The sequence below is a fragment of the Delphinus delphis genome, chromosome 2 (genome assembly GCF_949987515.2).
Source record: "Delphinus delphis chromosome 2, mDelDel1.2, whole genome shotgun sequence".
NCBI lineage: Eukaryota > Metazoa > Chordata > Mammalia > Artiodactyla > Delphinidae > Delphinus > Delphinus delphis.
Window position 1 is genome coordinate 88,646,783 of NC_082684.1, and position 23,797 is coordinate 88,670,579.

A 23,797-nucleotide genomic window follows, 5' to 3' on the forward strand; every position below is an offset into this window, starting at 1 on the left:
ATGAAAAGATGCTCAACATCACTAATCATTAGAGAAATGCAAATCAAAAGTACAATGAGGTATCACCTCACACTGGTCAGAATGGCCATCATCAAAAATCTACAAACAGTAAATGCTGGAGAGGGTGTGGAGAAGAGGGGACCCTCTTGCACTGCTGGTGGGAATGTAAATTGATACAGCCACTATGGAGAACAGTATGGAGGTTCCTTAAAAAACTAAAAATAGAACTACCACATGACCCAGCAATCCCACTCCTGGGCATATACCCTGAGAAAACCATAATTCAAAAAGAGTCATGTACTGAAATGTTCATTGCAGCACTATTTACAATAGCCAGGACATGGAAGCAACCTAAGTGTCCATCGACAGATGATTGGATAAAGAAGATGTGACACATATATAGAATAGAATATTAGTCAGCCATAAAAATAAATGAAATTGAGTTATTTGTAGTGAGGTGAATGGACCTAGAGACTGTCATACAGAGTAAAGTAAGGCAGAAAGAGAAAAACAAATAATGTATGCTAACACATATATATGGAATCTAAAAATAAAATAATGGTTCTGAAGAACCTAGGGGCAGGACAGGAATAAAGACGTAGACATAGAGAGTGGACCTGAGGACACGGGGTGGGGGCAGGGTAAGCTGAGACGAAGTGAGAGAGTGGCATGGATATATATATATACACTACCAAATGTGAAATAGATAACTAGTGGGAAGCAGCTGCATAGTACAGGGAGATCAGGTCCGTGCTTTGTGACCACCTAGAAGGGTGGGATAGGGAGGGAGGGAGGAAGACACAAGAGGTAGGGGATATGGGGATATGTGTATACGTATAGCTGATTCACTTTGTTATACAGCAGCAACAATGTAAAGCAATTATACTCCAATAAAGATGTTAAAAATAATAAAAAAATTAAAAAAGAAAAAACAAAAACAACCCAAAACCAATGTGCAGAAACGGGCAAGTGAAACACAGACAATAGGAATTTAAAATCAAACCAGAATAAGTCTTTGAAAAGTCCAGGACAGGAGACATCGAAGCTATTTGGTAACTTACAAAGTATCATCTTCATGTTTATTGGGTAATACCCACAGGCCAAACTTTACAGTTTACATTCTGTAAAAGTTACATGAGAGCCTTAAACCAGAGTGCTGCTTGAAAATGACATCTTTGGTTATATTTCACTGAACCTTATAATCTTAGGAGGTTTAAACATCTTAATCTTAAACAAGATTCACATAGAGATGTCCTAAGGCTTCATAATTCCTATTTATGCTTAATTTATTTCACAGCTTATAGCAATTATAATAGATCATAGTTGGAACTGAATTATAATAAAAATGTTATTCTAATATATTAAATAAAGCTGAAAGTTTAGCATAAATAAGAGTTTGTATGGCTGGTAGCCCAGATTAGGATTTGTTTTAGCATCTGACATGGACCCCAAAATATAACACATCAAAAACAAATAGAGCTAGGTATATAATCACAAAGAATATGTAACATATCAGTATTTACTAGTATAACTTATCTAAAACTGTATTTATTACTGTTTTCAAAAATAGTTGTCTTTTACTAGCTAGGTAACTGGAAAACTCTAAAGAACATACTCTTTTAAAAGACTGACAGCCAATTTTCAATTTACTTAGCAGATAAAATGTTTCTTGTTTGTGAACTCCCAGTTGGCACCAACTACATAAGGTATTCAACATATATACATTTTTATTTCCTTCATTTTTTTGTCATAACTTAAGTGAGAAATTTAAAAATTCAGGTGAATAAGCTTTACGTTGAAAAATAGTTTTTTAAGAAATACTTTACTTATTTATTTAGGCTGCGTGGGGTCTTAGTTGCGGCATGCATGTGGGATCTAATTTCCCGACCAGGGATCGAACCTGGGTCCCGTGCATTGGGAGCTCCAAGTCTTACCCACTGGACCACCGGGGAAGTCCTGAAGAATATTCTTAAATGATGCTGGTGATCATGGTGCTCTGGGTATAAAATGGCTTTGCTGCTGAACATTACATAGAACATATGGTACGTAGGTAATATTTGAAATCTTGCTACTCTTTCCCTATATTTCGGCCCCAAACTCCAAGGCGGATAAAGAAAAGAAAAAAGGTAAAGGGAGGAGAAGACCTTTTGGTGACTTGGGTAGCCGTCAGATCAACCAGTCACAGAAACTTCCAAGGGGGCTCTACAAGAGCTTGCTGCATCCATTTATGCTGTTATGGCCCTAAAATGGTACGATAGGGTACACCAGAGGCCAGCAAACTTTTTCTATAAAGGGACAGATAGTAAATATCTTATATTTGTCACAACTACTCAATTTTGCCACTGCAGCATGAGAGAGCAGCCATGGTTGAATGCGCGTGGATGGGTTCAGTGAGTTTATTTACAGACACTGAAATTTAAAGTTTACATAATTTTCACCTCATGAAATATTATTATTCTGATTTTTTAACCATTAAAAAAATGAGAAAACCACCCTCAGCTCTTTGGGCCATACAAACAGGCTGGCAGACGGGCCTGTGAGGCGTGCCGCCGACCCGTGGTCTGCACCGTTGGAGGCTCCTCAGGTCGCAACGCTCACACTTCCCGACGGTCCTCACCAAACTCACTCCCGCTAGGGCCTCTTTCTTTCCTGTCTGCCACTGTTGCTGGGGCTGCAGGGACATTAAAAGTGATTGATATAAAAAGTAAAGGTTCTTCTAACCTCTCTTTTATCCTATCTGGAAGATGTTATTTCTTAAACATCTAAAAGGCATTACAATCAGAGATTATGCAACTAGATAAGGGGACTTCCCTGGTGGCGCAGTGGTTAAGAATCCGCCTGCCAAGGTAGGGGACACGGGATCGAGCCCTGGTCTGGGAAGATCCCACATGCCGCGGAGCCACTAAGCCCGTGCGCCACAACTACTGAGCCTGCGAGCCACAGCTACTGAGCCCGTGTGCCAGAACTACTGAAGCCCGCATGCCTAGAGCCCATGCTCCGCAACAAAAGAAGCCACCGCAATGAGAAGCCCGTGCACCGCAACAAAGAGTAGCCCCTACTCGCCCCAACTGGAGAAAGCCCACGCGCAGCAATGAAGACCCAACGCAGCCAAAAAATAAATTAATTAAAAATAAATAAATAAAACTAGATAGGTTAAAATCTATTTTCCAATGCTTTTCTTTCTAAGAAGATTGTCTTTTAAGGCCTATTATGATTATTTATTCAATTTAAAAAGCCTAGAAATTTAAGGCAATGTACACTTTCATTTTTTAATAAACCACATGGCAAAACAATACTTTATTTAATAAATGTATAGGAAATTACAATTTGCAAGTTGCAAATACAGTACATATACATATACTGTACTTCGATCTTAAATTACATGGACAAACTCCAGCTTCAAAATCTTTCTAAAATCAATCATTATGCAAAATACCTAGTTTCTGAAGGTGTACATGGAAAAGTATATACAATTTCTTAAACTGTGATATGGCTTACTTATTAACATACATTTATTTAGAGAAGCATAAGCTTTCCAAATATACATTATTTTTCAGGTGCAAAGCTGACATACTGGCACATTTCAATTTTGTGTTGCAGTTATTTCGTAATATACTTAATTGCAATATTTAAATTGACACTGTCACAGGTTTAACTGGGAAAGTCTCCATAATGTTTTCCAATCTTACCAAAACTCAGCAAATGTTTGTTGGTCCTCACCACATGACTGGAAGAACGGGTTAAACCTTTTGTAAGCAAGAATTCAATGACAGGCTGGCCCGAATGTGTAACCCAGTTGCACACACACAATTCAACACCGAGGAACTCTCACAACAATTCTTCTCTCCAATTTGCGTGCTCCTATCAACATCACAATATCCCTGGCTAGCGATCTGTTAACATAAATCTGAAGCCCTGTCTGGCGGGATTCACAGGATAGATCTGTAGCCAGGGTTTGCAAATGGTATTTTGGTTATAGAGACATTAAGCTTAATCATCAATTTGGGGATCAGGCTGGCCTCCCCTCAACACAGCATATAGCGAGGTGCCACTATTCGTTTGTGACTAATACCCAACAGGCTCAAAAGTGAAGTTTGGTTCAAAGACAAACTGAATCCAATGAACTAATCTTGTATCTATGAACACATTCTATAACTTTAAATTTACTGTATGTACGGTAGAGGCAACAGCAAAAGTGCCTAAAACCTTATTCCAAAGGGGTCAAATTCCGTAAGAACGCCTTATTCATTACGGTGAACCAATTAATATAAACACATAAGAAGAAAATAAATTTAGCTAATTGTGCTTGTTTCAGAAGTGAATTCTTCTCTCTTCTAAAGTAGTAAGAGTGGTGGTTTGAGAAACACAACCCCGAGTCTTATCAGCAGTGATCTTGGCTTGCTGTTTGTTGTATAGTGCATCCACTTCTACCACACTTACTCTATAGAGCTCAGCATGCAGAGAAATCTGGATCAGGAACACCCAGCTGTTTAAAACAAGGTTCTTCCCTACCCAGAAACACATTTATAAGTGGTGCTTTGTCTCTGAAAGATGGTTTTTCCTCACATTAAAATGAAAGGGAAGCTCAAGTATCTGATCCTGCCTGAGTCTATTCTGGGAAAATTCTACTAAAGACAAACACTGTCGGTGAGGACACCTGGGTTCAAGAGACAGAACCAGAACATTGAGACTCCTAAGAGCAGAAAACTAGTTTTAGAAAAATGGGAACAAAGCACCCAAACTTGAAAACAGTAAAATAAGAAATCCAGTGATTTGGCAAATAATACTGATGGGAGCTGCAAGTTGTGAAAATCTGGGCTCACATTACACAAGAAATAGCTAATGGAAAATGTATGGAGGAATTACAAGCACTACTGGTTCTGCATTTCAAAGCCTTCTGAAATATGCCTTACTCAACTGCATTCCCCACATTATATTTCTAAAGCAGCATGGTCATTAATGAAACAATAGGTCTTTTTCCTAAAATAAATCAAAATGCTGCATCTGGCCAGAGCTGTGAAACAGGTTATATACACAAGTAACTCTGATTATTTGCAAATGTTAACTGAAATACATTGCAATGAAGAACTGCCCAGTTTTTATGTTGTGATGTTTTCCGTGCAAAATTAACAATGCTTGGTATTTATACAAACAGCCACCGCCTTTCCCAGGACAATGGAAAGCCCTTTCTGAGGGCTGGCTGAGGAGTGTAACTTAGGGCTGTAACTAAGCAGGTGAAGGACAGACCAGCTGTGCAGTTCCTGGTCGTATCTGCTAAGTTCACATCCCTCTCTGTGGGTCTTGTGAAGTTACAAAAAGTTAAATCTATCAATCCTCAAATCTTACAGACCCAGTGGAGTAGAAGTACAAAGTCTATAGTCTTTGCTACAAAAAGCAAAGCACAGGAAACTTCATGTGTGCCTCACTTTAAGGAGAACACTATAATTAAAATCTACAAAAGTTTTCAGTGTTTCTGCATTTTACAAGAGGATCCTTTCAATCCTCAAATGGATTTTAGACTGTTTCATCAAATAACTTTCCAAGGAATGGGTCATTATGAAAAGTCATATATAGCTATTTAAGATAAAGGAAAGTTTACAAGAAACAAGCTCCATAGATATGAGGAACAATTAGCAAATATGGGGAAATTCATTAGCATAATTAGCATATATAACGCATATTCTTTTCGTTTCTCTTGCTAGGTACTCAAAGTCCATAAATACCCAGATGTCCACTGAAATGCCTCTCATTTATTCTTACTTGCCCTCTGTATTTTAATTTTATATTTATTTTGATTTAAACAGTTTATATGCTACTGAAATTTTTGAAAAATTCAAAGCATTATTTTAAATAGATTCACAGTAAGAATCCCATAAAGGGATTCTTTTGGGAATTTTTTTGGGAATTTTTTGGGATTGAATTTTGGGAATTTTTGGGAATTTTTTGGGATTGAAATTCCCAAAATTCTTTTGGGAATTTTTTGGGATTGAATTTTGGAAAATTCAATCCCAAAAAATTGAATTGAATTTTCAATTCAATTCAACAGACACTGGGTTTTATTAGGAGCCATTAATCCTCATCAACCCTTTTATTGGATACCATCAACTCAATAAATTTTTAGGTAAATCTAGGTTTTATCTTAGGTTTATCACATAGTGAGTTTCTTGGTAGGAAGATGAAATCTGTTTCCTATTCTTCATTTATATCAGAAGTCAACTGCATGCCCACCTGGGATTTCAGTTCACAACTTGTCTAGTACACTCTACTCTGATTCTGAGGAGTCAAAGAACCATATCCATTCTTGGGATAAGAAACTGTTCCTCTTGAAAATGGATTTCTAATGTGCATAAAGATAATCTCAAAACCAACAGTTGCAAAATGAAACATGAATATTCACAGCTGCCTCTTTAACACAACTGTTACCAATTAGTTGCATTTGCTCTGAAAACTTTTATGCTTAGCCTCCCTACAACACAGATTTCATGTCCATCCCCATTCCCCTGCTTTAAAAAACACACACACAAGGTCAAAATCCCTTGAAAATTTTGTTTTCTCAGAGTAATATCTTGTCCCAATCCCTCTGGGAGTTTCTGTTAAGGTATTATTATTGGAAAAACTTCAAAATTACATCCTAGGGTTTCTGGATTCCATGGAGAATCCCTAATTCATATCATCCAGCCAAAATTCTCTGGAGGAATGTGGTTAATCTACACATGAGAGGTGAAGGGCACACTGAACCTTAGCTTCCCAGAGTTTTACCCTGAAAGGGCTCACACAGATTAACTGGTATGGAAGCAGGAAGGAAGCAAGGTACCAAGCAAACTTTCTGTACAAAAGGTAAAGCAGTTCTTAAAAGGACAGAGGATCATTGTTTACCTTTTGCAGTCTCTTGCTGTTCTTAAAATAATTCCATGAACAACAAGTGATTTCGGGAAGACTTAAATCTGAAACTCCACACCCCAACCTCACTCCCATATTTTGTTTTAAATTATCATATAGTAATTTGAGTTTATGATTAACTTCTGCTATTCAGAATAATATTGAAAATAATTTCCTAAACAATTTAATGACAGTGACCACAATATGTAAAGATTTGGTTCTGATAAGGTTACAAATAACCAAAAATGCTAACTTTGAGATTCAAAACCCTGTAACGTCTGGAAAAAATTGATTACAAATTGTTAACAGTAAGATTAAGACTTATTTGTGAAATCAAACATTTCTGAAACTCTAGGAATACATGCTTATTCCACTCTCTGGATAATTAGTAGTACTTGCTGAAATCTGCTGAGAAATAATTTTGGTAAAAAGAGAGCTGGGTGTCAAATTCCAGAAGCTGGGTTCAAGATTACATAATAAAAAAATTCAGTTTTCCAGCACTGGCTTGATATAAAATGGCCTTTAAAAAGGATTTTTAAATGCAAATACTGAATTCTTGATGCTTCCTTTAAGACATGTACTGTCATAATTAATGAAGTACGGTCTCGGATTGTCTTCTATGAGGTATCTGTAGAGTCATGTCTCATTCTGTAAACAGTGTTTTAGAAACATCTTCATCTGAAAATCATGGTGAAGTCTCATTTTGCCATTAAACAGAAAGTAGCACTGTCAGGCTAGAGTGACTGTTTTGAGAGACCGGTGCTTGATACTGACACAGCTGTCAGGGGTTCCATTTCTCATTTAGGTGTGCATTTATTGCTCTTACATCTGTGACTGCAGGATAAATAAGGCGGTAGTCTCCAAAATGTATACAATTAGGGACTGGAACTCTGACAGTTTGCACAAGTTCTGTCCACTTCTTGCCTATAGCTCTGAAGCTGAATAGTACATTTATACATGCCAAACGTGTTCAATAATAAATGCTTTGCTTTGGACTGTACTTCCTCCCATTTAGATGAACTTCCAGGAACTGCAAGGTCAAGAAAACATCATTACTATTCATTGTATACAGTTACACATTAGCGAACAAGACAAAGGGCAAAAACAATCTTATTATACTGTGAACAGATTTTTATTAGTTTGATTTCTACCCTCTTGAAGCTATTCTGTTAGAGAAGTATTTCAGTTTACAAAGCCAGAATGACTTCTCATTATTCCAATCTCTCTATTCCACTCTTGGGTAGAGAAAAAATACTAGACATCAATTACAAGTCTTTCATCTTTTGTAGTTTTTAAAATAAACCATATACATGTATTATTTTGATAAAAAAATAAAAAGCTGTGAAATGATTTAAAGAAATAAAAACATAGAGTTTAGCTTTTCTTATATAGAAAAAACATGGTAAATATACTTTGTGCCTTTTATCTGAAGGGAAAAAATCAATTTGTAATATCTCATCAAAGAGATAGAAAATTATTGCTCTGCCAACAATAAATTGACCTGCAACTCACGTTCTGAAGAGCCTCACCCTTCCCTTAAAACATATCTTTCCATCAGAAAAGTCTTCCTGTTTAATCATAAGCACAGATGTTTAATTCCAAAGATAGAAGTCCACCAACCCCAGCATTCACCGTCAGCAACATACTTAGCTGTATGTGTACTGTGGCAGTAGGTTTTCCTGAAGTGAGAGACCAGATATTTAAATCTTCCACTGAATATACATCTTCTATTTTCATCAAAGCTTCTTTGATATAGTCTACATTCAAATGGCTTGGTACACCTATTCAGAATGTATCATTTATAAGTAAAGGTTATTTTGAGAAAACATTTATATATTACTAATAGGACATTTTTTTTTAAAAAGAAACCAAATGGCTTTACCAAATTCAGTTTAAATGAACACTTTAAAATATATTAAAACTTTAAGATAAACTATGCACACATATAGCAGGATATATACAAGAGGTTAATAAATACTTAGAAAATGTTCATTCTCACTAAAAAGAAATGTCACTCAAACCAGATGACTTCATCTAATAAACAAGCTAGGACAGACAAAAAAGAAAAACGAACATACAATAAAGATAAACCTACTTCTGAGAACTTATAGTTAAATGCTTAAATATCAGTAAGGCAGGGATGTTGGAAATAGAATAGCAAGTTAAATGGGAATTACAGACTTAATAAATAAATTATTAAACATAACTGTATTAAGAATCATGAGCTGCATTCTTGTCCTAGGTCCACAGTTTATTAGCAGCATGACCTTAATGAAGTTATGTTACCTCGCTGAGCCTCAATTTTCTTGTTGGTAAATGGGAATAATAATGTCTGCCTTGCCTACTTTTCTTGGCTATTATAAGGATCAAATGGGTAATAGATGGGAGAGTGCATTGACTCTCACATGTTTTTCACATGTAAGGTGGTATTATAGACTAATAAGTATCAGTAAAAAGAAAGACATGGCTCCTACCCTGGAGTACTCCTGCCCCTCACCAACAGCCCCAATCTGATTTAGGGAAATAATAAACCCACAGTGGGGATACTAGAGATCTTACCTTCTAGTATTATAACTACTGTGTCCCATACGATTCGAAAGGTTGTAAAAGCCACAAGTAATGAAAACACATATGTACAGATGGGATCAGCAATCTTGTACTCTGGCTGAAAAATGACAGATCAAAATTGCATGATTAAATACAGACAGTCATAAAACAGTCTGTAAAGCAAAGTAAGGCATACTCTGTCCCCTGTTCTTTAGCAGGACTGGAGCACATCTTTAAAACTTGGATAATGCCAATTGAGAAACGTCTTCACTCTTTCCTAGACTGTTTAAATGCCTTTCTTTGTGAAACCTATTGTATTTCCAGAAGTTTAGTCATTTGTTCCACTGTTTTCCTCTGTGCTTTCTCTAAATCTTCCACCCAGAACCATAGACTATCAGAGCTGGAAGGAGTTTTAGCAGCCATCCATCTGGTCTAAGCCCCTCATATTAAAGAGGAGGGAACTCAAGTTTAGAGTTGAGGGACCTGCTCAAGGTCAAAGCATTAAAGGCAGAGCCAAGACTAGAACTCAGATCTCTGGATTTCCAGAGCACTCCAGTGCACATTCCAGTACCTAGCAGTTGAGTGACAAGGCTTAGAATTGAGTTCTTCAGTGAAGGCACCACCAAAGCCAACAGATAAGTTACCCCGTGAGGTTGATACTATTGTGTTTGGTGCTAATAAAAGAGATATACTGATAGTTCAAGTATGCTTGCATAATGCAAAATGAATAGGACTGGCACAGGTGTCTAGTATATTGATAAGACAGTCACCTTTAGTTTTAATGTTGAAATTAAATATATATTTTAAAATAAAAATACTAGCAATCATGTTACCTTGAATCGTATGATGTATGCAGCTATTAGCACACCAACACTCTGTACCAGATCCCCCAAGGCATGTACAAATGCAGCTCTCACTGCCAAGCTATCCTGCCCATGGTTCTGTCCACATCTAGAACCTGTGGTAGGAGAATTTGAAGGCAGGGAGTGGGAATGGGCATGATGGTGACCAGATTGGTTCAATAGCAACCCCATTCTGTTAAAAATAAAAGAAAAGATTATTATTCTTCCTAATATTATTGACAGAAATATTTGTTACTAATCAGACACTAATTCATTTAATAAATATTTGAGCACCTATTATGTATCAGGTACTGTTCTAGGTGTTGGGGTCAAAACAGTGATAAGTCAGACATATCCCTATCCCTATGGAACTTATGTTCTAGTAGAGAGGGCAGAGAATTAACAAATAAATACATAATGTACTGGTGGGCAACGCGAATGCTTTGAAGAAAAGTAAAGCATTGCAAGGAGGTGGAGAGTGATGGGGAGTGATCAGAAAAGGCCTCACTAAGGTTCTGAGTAGAGACTCGAATGAAGTCCGGAAGCAAATGGTGGTGGAAGAGTGTTCTAGGCAGAAGGAACACCAGGGCGAAGGCCCTAAGATGAAAATGTGCTTAAAAAAGCAAGACAGCCATGGTGGCTAGAATAAAGTGAGCAAGAGTGTTGGGAGATGAGTTGGAGGGGTGGCTATGGTAAAAACTTTTGATTTTATTCTAAGTATTAATGGAGGCCACTAGCACAGGGATTGGCAAACCATGGTCTGTAGACCATAGTTGGCTCACTGCCTGTTCTTATAAGTTTTTTTTTTTTTGTAAATAAAGTATTATTGGAACACAGCCATGCTCATTTGTTTGCATACTGAATGTGGGTGCTTTTGTTCTGTAGCCGCAAAGTTAAGTAGCTGCCAAAGAGGCTGTATGGCTCTCAAAGCCTAAAATATTTATTATCTGACCCTTTACATAAAAAGTTTACTGACCCCTGGTCCAAATGATTAGGTATGTAACTTAAAGATTTTGTAGTTTTTAGGAAAAAAAGTTGGTAGTTACAAAAAAATCTTATTAAAATAAAAATATTATAAAAGTTAAAAAAAACTTTGTCCTACTTAAATTCCTGATTGTTAGGCAAACTTCAGTATACCTGAGCAAACCCATGAGAAATTTGTAATTCCAATAGTGTTTTATTAACATTTAGAAGAAAAATTAATGTACTACATAACTTTAAAATACATTAAAATATCACTGCAGGCTACTGAATGCATACATAATAGTCTCTAAGTTCACAGTACTTGAAAATATTAATGTGAAAACAATATAGAGTATATGATACTATAATGGTGGATACATGTCATTATAAATTTGTCCAAACTCATAGAATGAGTTTTACACCAAGAGAGAACCTTCAAGTGAACTACGGACTCTGTGCTATAATGATGTGTCAGTGTAGGCTCATGGTTTGTAACAACTGTACCACTCTGGTGGGGGATATGATAACCGGGGAGGCTATGCATGTGGGGGGGGGGCAGGGTATATATGGGAAAGCTCTGTGCCTTCCGCACAAGTTTGCTTTGAATCTAAAACTGCTTTAAAAAATAAAACCTATTAAAATTTTTTTAAAAATAGAGCTTACATCATATTAACTGCAACTCCAACAGCTGCGGTAATGAGCATTATATCTCCATTTATTTCATATTTCATATGGATAGTTCTTTGGACAGCTTCATACAGGAGGAATCCCATAAGTATATACACCAACAGCACACTAATCATAGCTGACAATACCTCTGGAGGGAAAAATATAAAAAATAAATACATTTGCAGAATGGTCATTATACTTTATATATACGAAATACTGTACAATCTCTTACTTATATCTTCTTTCCTCTAAGGAGATAAAAGCACTACATTATTTTTGTCATATTATTCTTCCTACTTAAAAAGTGATTAGTAGTTTGCTTTGCATCCTCCACTAATTCACTCCCACCACTCCCCGCCTTCTCCTCATCTCTTTAGTGTCAAATTATGTATATTTACAGACTATACACATGATAAAAAAATGAAAAAACTGAGAATAAAATTTGTAACATACTTGACCACAGGCTAATTTCCCCATAGACGAGTATACTTACAAATCAATAAAAAAGTGAACAACCCATAAGAAAAATGGGTAAAGGACACAAATAGTAATACACAGAAAATAAACAGAAATGGCCAACTTATCAAAATCAATCATAATACAAGAAATTCAAGTAAGAATTCCTTTTTGCCCCTTACTAAATTGGCAAAGATTAAAAAGTTTGATAACAGCCATAGTTAGCAAGGATATACTGGTGGAAGTATAAAACAGAACTATCTTTTTGGAGAGCAGTTAGTAAAACTAATAAAATTTTAAAATGCATATATTCCTTATATTCTAAAAATCTATCCAGTAGAAACACATCCAAATGTATGCAAAGGTATCTACAAGGTTTTTTACTGTAGCTTTGTCTGTAGTATAAAAAAAGATCTGGAGACATCTTAAATGCCCACCAATGAGGAACTTAATGGATAAATTATGGTATATACATATAATGGGATACCATAGAGTCATATATATAAATATGTATTTTTAAAAAATTAAAGTATAGTTGATTTACAATATCATGTTAGTTTCAGGTGTACAGTAGAGTGATATATATATATTCCTCTTCAGATTCTCTTCCCTTATAGGCTATTACAAAATATTGAGTATAGTTCCCTGTGCTATACAGTAGGTCCTTGTTGGTTCATTTATATTAAAAAAAAAGAAAAAAAATCAGGCAAATTGATAATCACAAGAAAGACAGATGAGAAAATGTTATACCTGAGAAGTGAGACTAAGAGTTTGGGGAATTTATTTTTCACTTTATTCTTTTTGGTAACGCTTGAAAAGTTTTAAGTTTTTACTATAAACACATTTACCTTTAGACTAAAGAAAAACAAACCCATATTTTAAGGCATGCATGAATGCACTTTGACTCAGGATTTCCTTTTCCAGGAGTGATATACACACTCTTGCCAACTGAGCTGCACATGTGCAAAATGAGGTATGTTATGAAGCTATTTATCAAACATTGTATATAATAGCAAACAAGTGAAAACAATTTAAAAAAAGTGATTAGTAGGGGCCTTGTAACATGGAATACTATGCAGCTTGGAAAAAAACATTAGGCTGTTTATGTTCTGATAAGGAGTCATCTTCAAAATAACAGTGTTATGTGAAAAAAGAAAAGTATACAACAGTATGGTATGTTAGCATTTGTGCAAAAAGAAGAAAGAGAATATATAAATAATGATCTGTACATGTAAACTCTGGAAGAATATACAAAATACTGATAAAAACTGATTATGAGGAAAATGGGTGGCTAGGAGACAGGGATGACTTTGCACTATATATGCTTTTATACCATGTGAGTTTTCTACCATGTGAGTATGAAGTAGAAATAATTTTATATGTTTTCAAAATAATAAAAATAGGGCAATGTACATTTTAAAATAATTATTATATAAAACTAGTGTTGACACTCAAAACAATAATAGCAAGAAAATACACAAATTTTTTTTCTTTAAAGAAACCAGATATTAAACTTTTAAGTGTTAAAAGTTAAAACAATCTGGAAAATTGTTATCTGGGTCAACTCATTGCTCAAAGGTTAAAGGCAGTTCAAGTATATTGGACTATGATCATTTTTATTCCACCTCATAAATTGCAACACAGAAAAACTATCTAGCAGTAAAAAGTTTTTTCCCAAAGACATTTCATTAATGTAGCCAAAACCCTAATAAAATTCTGTGCATCAACAGGTACTGGAATAAGACAAAAAACATACAACTCCTATTCAAAACCATGATTCATGTATTCCTGATATACTAATTATCGTACTTCATAGGAGACACAGGCTTGAAGAAGACAGAGAAAAAACCCCAACTGAAATATACAAAGCTGTGGAGAGACTACCATATCAAGTCTAGACTCTAAGCCCCTAAGGATATAACCAAGTTACATTCCACATCACATTTACTGTAGCATTCAGCAGAAAGTTTGGCATGTAACATGTACTCATATATTTGTGGATGGATCTGTAGACTGAAGTTAGTTAGGCTGAGCAAGGGAAGAGAAAGGGGTATATATACAATTCAGAAGGTAAAGCTAAATATGAACAATAATTATTTACTAAATCCCCCAAAACAAGAATAGGTTAAAAGAAAAGAATTAAACCAAATAGGGACTTCCCTGGTGGCGCGGTGGTTAAGAATCCGCCTGCCAATGCAGGAGACACGGGTTGGAGCCCTGGTCGGGGAAGATCCCAAATGCCGTGGAGCGACTAAGCCCATGTGCCACAACTGCTGAGCCTGCGCTCTAGAGTCCGTGAACCACAACTACTGAGCCCACGTGCCACAACTACTGAGTCTGTGCGCCTAGAGCCTGTGCTCTGCAACAAAGAGAAACCACAGCAATGAGAAGCCCGCGCACCGCAACAAAGAGTAGCCCCCGCCTGCGGCAAATAGAGAAAGCCCGTGTGCAGTAACGAAGACACAACGCAGCCAAAAAAACACATAAATAAATTAAAAAGAAAAAGAAGCCAAATATAAGACTGAAAACACATGGAATTTCTTGTCTTAAGTTACAACTGCTGATGGCAACATATACATATATAAATAATATAAAGAAAGAAGAAATAATTTAAAAATTTTGAACTATAAAATCTCATGTACTAACGGTAGGCTCCTCATTTTACTCGTGAAGAAAGAGAACTTTAATTCTCTTTAATATTGGTATGTAAAAAATATCAATCCTTCTCAAACTCTTCTGAAAAAAAAAAAGAAGAGAACTCTAACCCTGTGTCAAGCTTGAAGCTAGCTAGCAGTTAGGACACCAAAGTTTTAAAGGTGCCTTAATCAAATTTTTAATATGAAATTATAAAGCAATATACTTCATAAAGATTAACAGCTATACAAGTTAATGACAGAGAGATGTGACTGCTTATGAAAATCTAAAACCAATAATTAAAAATTTCAAAACCCCTTGTAATTAGGTTGGCCATACTTTCCAGTTTTCCCAGATAGTTCCAAGTTATGCCTGTTATCCTGGCATAATTGTTAAAAGTGTCCCATTTAACTCTCAAAAGTGTCCTAGTTTGGATGATAAGATATATTGTTACCCTAGTAGGTCTGCCAGATAACATAGCGGATGCCCAGTTAAATCTTCATTTCAGATAAACAACTAATTTTTTCCATATAAGTATGTCCCCTGCAATATTTCAGACATACTGTCATCCTGAGAGAGAGAGAGAGAGAGAGAGCAGGCTAAATCTGGCAACACCCACATCCCAGCGATAGTTTTCCTAAACACTGAAAATGATCTTTTTGTGAACCCTCAGATAAGGCAAAACCACATTCAAAATAAAGTAAAATGAAAGTCAAACTAAAGCATAAACAAAGCTCTTGACAAGGAGGATTCCCACCCTTTGAAGGCCCTAGGTCCCTGCAGCTGAAAACTCAGTTTTCCACCACACAGTTTTCACCCATGTAAGTAGCACAAAGGATCCTAATGCCTGCCCCTAGTTAAGAGTAATGGAATTCAACTGATTCCTAGAAATTCCCAAAATGACATATTAGGATATTGTTATTAAAGATATGCCTTATTCAGCAATTAATAGGAATATGCCTCATATCTAGTTTCCCTGGTGAAAAGCAAAGACATTCATCTGTTATTTTTTTATTCTAATGACCTGTCAAAATGTCTTCTAAACAGAATACTGATAAATGCAAAAGCAAAAACCTCAAAATTTTAAGTAGATTTTTAGGGCTGAGATTTATAATTGAGAAGTATAAGGTACAGTAATACCATATAGCTAAAATTCCTAATAGTAGTTGTATGATCATTCTGATAAAATGAACAAAAAGCTCTTTCACTGTGAATAAATTAAACTTTGGTGAAATATCATGAGTAGAACTAATTAGTGTTTGAATTTTTTTCATAGTATTTTAAATATGATGGAATGCAGATAAATATAGGCAGGATTTTTTTTCTCCCACAACATTTAAGAGAGAAGGAAGCTTTCAATCAACAACCAAATTATGACTTGCTCCAGTCTTCTCATTCTTGCCCTGTTGCCCTGGGCTGGTATCTGGTCACACAACATACAGTAAAATTTTTCAAGATGAAAGGAGTGCACGACAGGTGGATTTTTCATTTTCTAAAGGAGACCCAGGAACTTTCATAAATGAAACGCTGGATTTCTGTGAAAGTTACTACCCTATTCATTTTGGACAAACTTGACTAAATGGAAATTTAGCATAAATGAAAAACTCTTGAAATAGATTTTTATGGAAATTCTAGAAACCTATTATTATAGTAGTTCTAACATATTTTGCTATTTTATTCTACACACAAATAATTATATCACTCCACCTGGCTGAACTGTAGCATTGGAGGATGGAGTAAGATGAATGAATATGTGTTTTTTGTTATAACATCACTTGGGTCTTTTTTTTCAGCTGAAATATAAACAAATGTTTATTTATAGTCAATGATATAATAAAGACCAAAATATACCGTGAATTTCGCATACAGAGAATAAACAGTTTTGATTTGAATGGCTAATAAATAGTAAGAGCAAAAATTAAATGGGAGAAAACACAGATGATTATCAAGTTTTGATAGGATAAAATATGAAAAATGTTTATTGCACATTTTAACACATCTATAAATTGCCAAAACTAGAGGTTTTCAAGGTTCACATGAAGAATATCGAGTCCTTCTCTGACATCCTGTTATTCTCCATCATAGTACCTTATTCTTTCTCTTCACAGCATTTAATACAATTTATGATTATGTTGTGCTTATGTACATATTTACTGCCTGTCTCCCCACCTTATAACATTACTCATTCATTCAACAGGTAACTTTTGAGCACCTACTCAGTGTATGAGTAACAATCTGCTTCAACTATGTAAACCACACTCAACTCAAGCATATTTGCTTTTTAACGAGTGCTGCCTAGATGTACTGGCCTATCATAACTGTTATCTTTGCTAATGCTATGATGCCAATAATGTATATTTCCCTTAAATTATATTACACTTGTCTTTCTGTTGCCTCATAGTAAACATCTAAAGTTCAGGTTTCAGAGGTCTATAAAAATGAATAGGGAAGGAAAGTGGAGACATAGTCTCTCTTCTACTTTCTTTTTGCTATTTCTCTTTTCTACATTCTTCTAAAAGCAGATAGGAAGGAGAAAAGAAGGAAATCAGTGGGCTGTACTGGATTTGCCTAGGACCTCCAAACTATTGATAGTATTTTAATTTCACCTCATCCACAGATGAGGATGCACTCAGGATAAAGACATCATGTAGGATTTCAGGGGCCCACTGTTGCCACCAGAATGCTAAGCTAAACTGCAAAGTTTGTCTTTGGAGCCTCTCACCTCCTACTCTGAATCACCTCCTGTTTCCTGCCTTCATACCATTCCCTATAGCCCACACCCAAGGTGCCCAGTGTGCTCAAGTTGACTTTTGGCTATCCAGTGTTGCCCACCTCACTCATGTCTTACTCCTGCCTCAGTAAAAATTCCCATTTCTAGCATGTACCTATTCTTTTCCTATAGATGTTCATGTGATATGAAATAACTCTAAGATGTGAATATAACTAATAGGAATAACTCTTGTCAGGGGTGGGAGGAAGTTGTTAAAATGAATCACTAGGGAGAAGCATTGTGGGGCTTTTTTTTGCTGTACGTATGGGGGAAGAGATTTTTTTTTTAGCTGAATCCTTTCTGTTCCTTTAGTAAGTATCAGGAGAAAAATAACAAACTACGTAGAACTAGCATTATAACCATATACCTACCTCAGGACAACCATCATCTAGTCAGATCTGCCAAGGTCTTTGTTCAGTAGAATGACACACTGCTACTAAAGATCCCTGCACTGTCACTTCATTATTAACCTAGGCTGATGATTTTATTACCAAAGTAAATCTCGCTTTTTATTTCAAATACAGACAACTCTGCTTACTACGGTCCTTTCACATGGTCACTATCTTTATCTAATCCATGCAGTCTCTTCAGCCCAAGAACTGGAATAGTCATATAAATAAAGTCAATTACACTCATAATCCACAGAGAAAGATAAAAGTAGAAAGCAAGCAAGGGATTGGGCTGTTCTCTTTAGAATAGCATGTCCCCTGAGACATAGGCTATTCTTCCTAAGGATTTGTGGGATTTCTCCTACAGTGTGGCTTCATGAAGTTCTAAGTTTTAGTAGCTTCCAGAATAAGAAGACATACCCAAAGTCAAATAAATCCAGGCATTTAAAAATAACTCACATATAGTTCCTACCCTGCTCTCCCTCTTCCCACAAAAGAGCTGCCATTGTAGCTCAGTGTAGTGTGATAAAGAAAGAAGAAAAAGAAAAACCTTGAATGATTTTACACAATCTCTGAGTTCACATGAAGGAAAGAAAGTACCAACAGAATGGACCTGACTCCTGGGACAATCAGTTTGGCTTACCCCTCAAATCTAAAACTACCTTTCTCTCGCCTTGACTGAATGATTTTTGCTAAAATAAATTTTGTGATATTGTCCCAAATGTTACCAAAGACCTGAGTTAAAAAGCACATCTTTAAAAATTGTTATTTAATCATCAGGGTGAATCATCTTATTCTCCTCCTACCTAGCTGAGACAGTTTTGCTAAAAGGATAAGAATTCCGATTAGGGGGAGGGGGGAAGGCAGGTAGTTTTGGAGCATGGAGCATTTTGAGAGATATAAAAAGTCTGGGTAAGATGATAAACTGGCAGGTAGAAGAGGGAAGGAAAAGAAGACTGGAACTAACTTTTACTGAGAATTTACTCTGTGCCAGGTACCATGTTAGGAACTTATACATTATCATCCGTATTTTACAGTAAAAACCCATACTTAGATTAAATCATTCTTCCAAAGGTCATACAGCTAGTAAAAGTGCAGATCTCAGATGTGAACCAAAGACAATTTAACCACAAAACTCTAAAAGAGGTTAAGTACCAAAACAAATAGGATCAGCCCCTGACTGAGATAAGAAGAAATTCCCTTCTGACTAGTTTCTTAATTGGTCCAAAGGACCTATAAGCCAGGCTATATAACCCAGCTATGTTAGAGATCAAATAATTTTTTATAGTTTGTGAGCATAAACAGATTCAGAATTACAGATAAATGTTTTCAAGTCCCAAATATTTTTGTCCCAAAATTTCAAAAATACTCCTACTCTCAGTTTAGAAATTGGTTTAATTTAACCCAAACACAAATGATTTGTGGATCATGAGCTATACTAGATTATCTGTTTCAGTTTTCATAACCATATTTAATCAGCTTGAATACGCAACAATTTGATTAATGATCTTATACAGCACTTATTAGTGCCAGACCCATGGAGTTTAATATTTTCTGTTCCTGTCCCTACTTAATTCATGGTCTAGAAGGAGACATTGTTTCATAAAAATATCTATAAAAATGTGATAAATGCTATTAGGCATGTATAAAGTGTTATGAGAAAACAAAAAGAAAATTTAGGGTATGGTACTACTGTTATCTGACTCTCATTCACAGACACACACCTCCAGGATGCTGCCTTTGCATAAGAAAGTGTGGCAGGGAGCGGGATATGAACATATATATGTATTTCCTTATACTTTCAAAAGGAAATGCTGGAAGGACAGGCCAGAAACTAATTAAAATGATTGCTAATTAGGAGTGGGGCAGGAGGATGGGTTGGAGGGGACAGAATGAAAGCGAGGCTTCTCTGAGTAAATCTTTTCTTTTAAAAAATAATTTTTGACTTTTGTGACATGTTTTACAGATTTACAAAATAAATCAACAAAGAAAAAACCAACTCCTGTCCTACCACCCATGCCATTAAAACAAAGCAAATTCAACAACACAGAAATAAACCAGAAGTTTCTTAGGGGGGATTCCTTCTGCAGTGTTCTTTAAGACCTGAATTCCCAAGTCTTGGTAGTAGAGGTCATAAGAGGCACACTATCTAAATGTGTCCAATGTAAACAAACGTTTCCCTACAGAACTTAGAGAGATTACTCGTGAGGTGGTGGAATTTTACAGCACACAAGGACAGCCACTGCTTTGGTTTATAGCTTTATTCAATTCTACATATCTTTGTTGTCTTTTTAATCCTCCCCACATCATAAGTTTTTCTTCCATTACTTCAAAGAGCAGGATAAGTGAAATAAGTCTTATCTAGATATATCCTTATAAGCTTTTGTAATACAAAGAAGAAAAAGAAGATCCCAAAAAGGCCCTGCTAGTGTGAGGATGTGATTCCCTCCCTAGCTCTGGAAAATACCTGTCTATATCTTAACAATTCTCTTCCTTTTATTTTTTAGATGACTTAAAAAATTTTAGATAAAATTCAAATAACAAAATTCACCACTTTAACAATTTTGAAGTGGACAAATTCAGTGGCTTTTAGTATACGCACAGGCTGTGCAACAATTACCACTATCTAATTCCAGAACACACTCATCACCCCCAAAAAGAAACCCTGTACCCCTTAAGCAGTCACTCCCTTTTATTTTGTAAGTCTCTTTTTCTGAGATTCTTAATAACACAACTTTGGACCTCCCAGATTATTCTTTTATAGTTTTAAACTTTTTCTTCCTATTTTTATTTTTTTGTTCTGTATTCTGGGAGACCTTTTTTTTTTAACTATTTAAAAAAATTTATTGAAGTATAGTTGATTTACAATGTTGTGTTAATTTCTTCTGTAGAGCAAAGTGACTCAGTTATACATATTTATATGTTCTTTTTCATATTCTTTTCCATTATGGTTTGTCAGGATATTGAACATAGTATAGAGTAGGACCTTGTTTATCCATCCTATATATAATAGTTTGCCTCTGCTAATCTCAAACTCCCATTCCATCCCTCCCCTACCCCTCCTCCCCCTTGGCAACCACAACTCTGTTCTCTATATCTGTAGGTGTGTTTTTGTTTCATGGATATGTTGATTTGTATCGTATTTTAGATTCCACATATAAGTGATATCATATGGTATTTGTCTTTCTGGGAGACTTTCTTTTTTTAAAAATAAATTTATTTATTTATGGCTGCGTTGGGTCTTTGTTGCTGTGGGTGGGCTTTCTCTAATTGCGTTGAGCAGGGGCTACTCTTCATTGTGGTGCGCGGGCTTCTTATTGCGGTGGCTTCTCTTGTTATGGAACACAGGCTCTAGGTGCATGGGCTTCAGTAGTTGTGGCTCATGGGCTCAGTAGTTGTGGCTCCCGGGCTCTAGAGCACAGGCTCAGTAGTTGTGGCGTACGGGCTTAGTTGCTCCGTGGAACGTGGGATCTTCCTGGACCAGGGCTCGAACCCATGTCCCCTGCTGGCAGGTGAATTCTTAACCACTGTGCCATCAGGGAAGTCCGAGACTTTCTTGATTATATTTTCTAGTCCTTCTATTGAAAAAAACTTTAAAAATTTTAGTAATATTTCAATTTCAAAGAGCTTTTTCTGTATGTTTCTTTTTCAAAACATTTTACTGTTTTATTATTCTGGGTATATTAATAAGATAATTGAAAACATTTTCTTCTGTTTCCTAAGTCACCTCTCTTTCCTGTACGACAAATTTTTGTTTGTCTGTTTGTTTTTTAACTTTCTTTCATGCTGCTGGTTTTTCCCATTTTCTGAAAGATCCTTGGGTGTCCGTTCACATTTAGGGTAATAGGATAGGGAAACTGTCCTTTGCAAAAGGGAAATGCTGGAAGGATAAGCCATAACTATTTAAAATGGTTACTAATAAGGGGTGTAGAGCAGGGAAGACTAAGACAAGTGTATTACTTTAGTGTGAGTATGTGGGGAACCAAACTAGAAGGCTGGAGAACCCTGAATTCTAGTATGAAAACGAATTATTTTGGAGCATCAACATTCACACTAAAAGCCTCAGCTTTCTCCAAACATTTGATTCAATTTCCTTCTGGAAGAACTATGTGGTGTTTACATGGGGGAAAATGCGGACTGCCTGAGTGGAGGTGGCGGTGGGAGGAAGGTAGGGACACAGTGGACTAGTGGGAGCAGTCTCTCATTTGCAGTCATTCAATTAGTCTTGTTTTCAGCCCCAATTCTCACTTCTGCCATCTCTGTCCCTGAGTCTTCTTTGGAGTTCTGTTGGGCTGGTCCAGTTCTACCCTAGCGTTCTCCAGGCTGTCGCTTCTTGGCTTGTTTCTTTCTTCAACCCACTCCCATCTACTTTCCAACTTCCAGAAATTTCTGAAAATGTCTTGTTGATTGATGACTCAACCATTTGCTTCTCTGTGTTGATTTGGTACCTTTTATTTCAATGGACTCTCAAATGCTGACCTCTAGTCCACCATCTTGAAGTAGTACTTTTAAGGAAAGGGAAAAATTTGACTTTCTATAGAAATGTACAGAAATACAATAGGACCAGTCAGTTCTATTTTCTTTCATCTTTTCATAGTACTTGTTATCTATGACTATCTAGATAAACACTAAGTACTTCTCTGATATTTAATAGAATTTTCATGATTATGGGTTCTTAACTTATCATTTGTAGAACTTTCTATGTTCTGGTATTGCATGTTTCTGGGGGAGAATTCCACTGTTTTCATTAGAATTCCAAGGGGTCTATAAGCTAAAATGAATGCACTCTCTCAAATAGTGTTAGAAGGTAAAAATCCCCATTCCACGATGCTAGTTTGAGTTTTGCTCTTAAATTGCAGGTGTTTAAATCACACAAAAATATTAAAGTTTAAGAATAATTTTGAAGTTTTTTAAAAACCCCAAGGCAATCAGTAAACAAATGGATGTATAATGTGTCAGCTAGAAGTGGGAGTTTTTTTTAGGAACACATCCAAATGCATTATGTGTTATTCAGTTGCTTAACAAATAACGGAAAGGCCTCACTCAGGGCTTTACTGCTCTTGTACAGCAGCTGAGGGTGCTGAGAAATGGGGATGCCAGATAAGTTCCCAAACTTACGACCTGGATAGCTACTTGGAATACAGCCATTCAGGTAAAATGTCAAGTTTTACACTAGAAGACCCAGCTACTAAATTATAGGAGACCTAGATGTTGAGTTAAGATTAGGCTAAAAAGTAACAAAGAAGGGGAGGAACTGAATGGAATATTAGCCAAGAGTGTCATTGTCTACACAAAATAAAACTACAAGATGTTAATTCTGGTTCTTTAAGACAGGTTTTGCTGAAGCTGCCTAAATCAATTTTTGGGTTCTAAGCAAAAAATTGGTCATATGGCACTTCATATACTAATTCAGGTAATTGTTTTATATGTATTTTGACAATAAGTAAAAATTAAAAAAAACACTAACATGGCAAGAAGAGTTGTGTGGATAACAATGTATGATTTTAACCTCTCTTAATTAAATATTAATATTTGTTCAAAATAGGAAAATATAAATATGTGTGCATTGTGAAAGAAAAAAAATTCAATGACACTTATTAAAACATGGTAAAGAAGACTTTAATACAGTTGGGGGGAAGCTATCAAGA

At 35.9% G+C, this 23,797-nt stretch overlaps 1 protein-coding gene across 2 annotated transcripts in view; it reads right to left on the minus strand.

The window, feature by feature from the left end:
* Positions 1 to 1,050: 1,050 nt before the first annotated feature.
* Positions 1,051 to 23,797, minus strand: part of SLC30A4 (solute carrier family 30 member 4) — a 32,399-nt gene continuing 9,652 nt past the window's right edge. The window contains exons 4-8 of one of the 2 annotated variants that reach the window (XM_060005168.2): positions 11,895 to 12,048; positions 10,260 to 10,461; positions 9,439 to 9,544; positions 8,526 to 8,660; positions 1,051 to 7,909 (exon numbers count right to left, since the gene is read on the minus strand). In XM_060005168.2, coding sequence (XP_059861151.1) covers positions 7,755 to 7,909; positions 8,526 to 8,660; positions 9,439 to 9,544; positions 10,260 to 10,461; positions 11,895 to 12,048 — 752 coding nt within the window. In that variant the 3' untranslated portion in view covers positions 1,051 to 7,754. Of the gene's footprint in view, positions 7,910 to 8,525; positions 8,661 to 9,438; positions 9,545 to 10,259; positions 10,462 to 11,894; positions 12,049 to 21,234; positions 22,684 to 23,797 lie in introns of those variants that run through there. The other variant, XM_060005169.2, reaches the window with a different exon arrangement.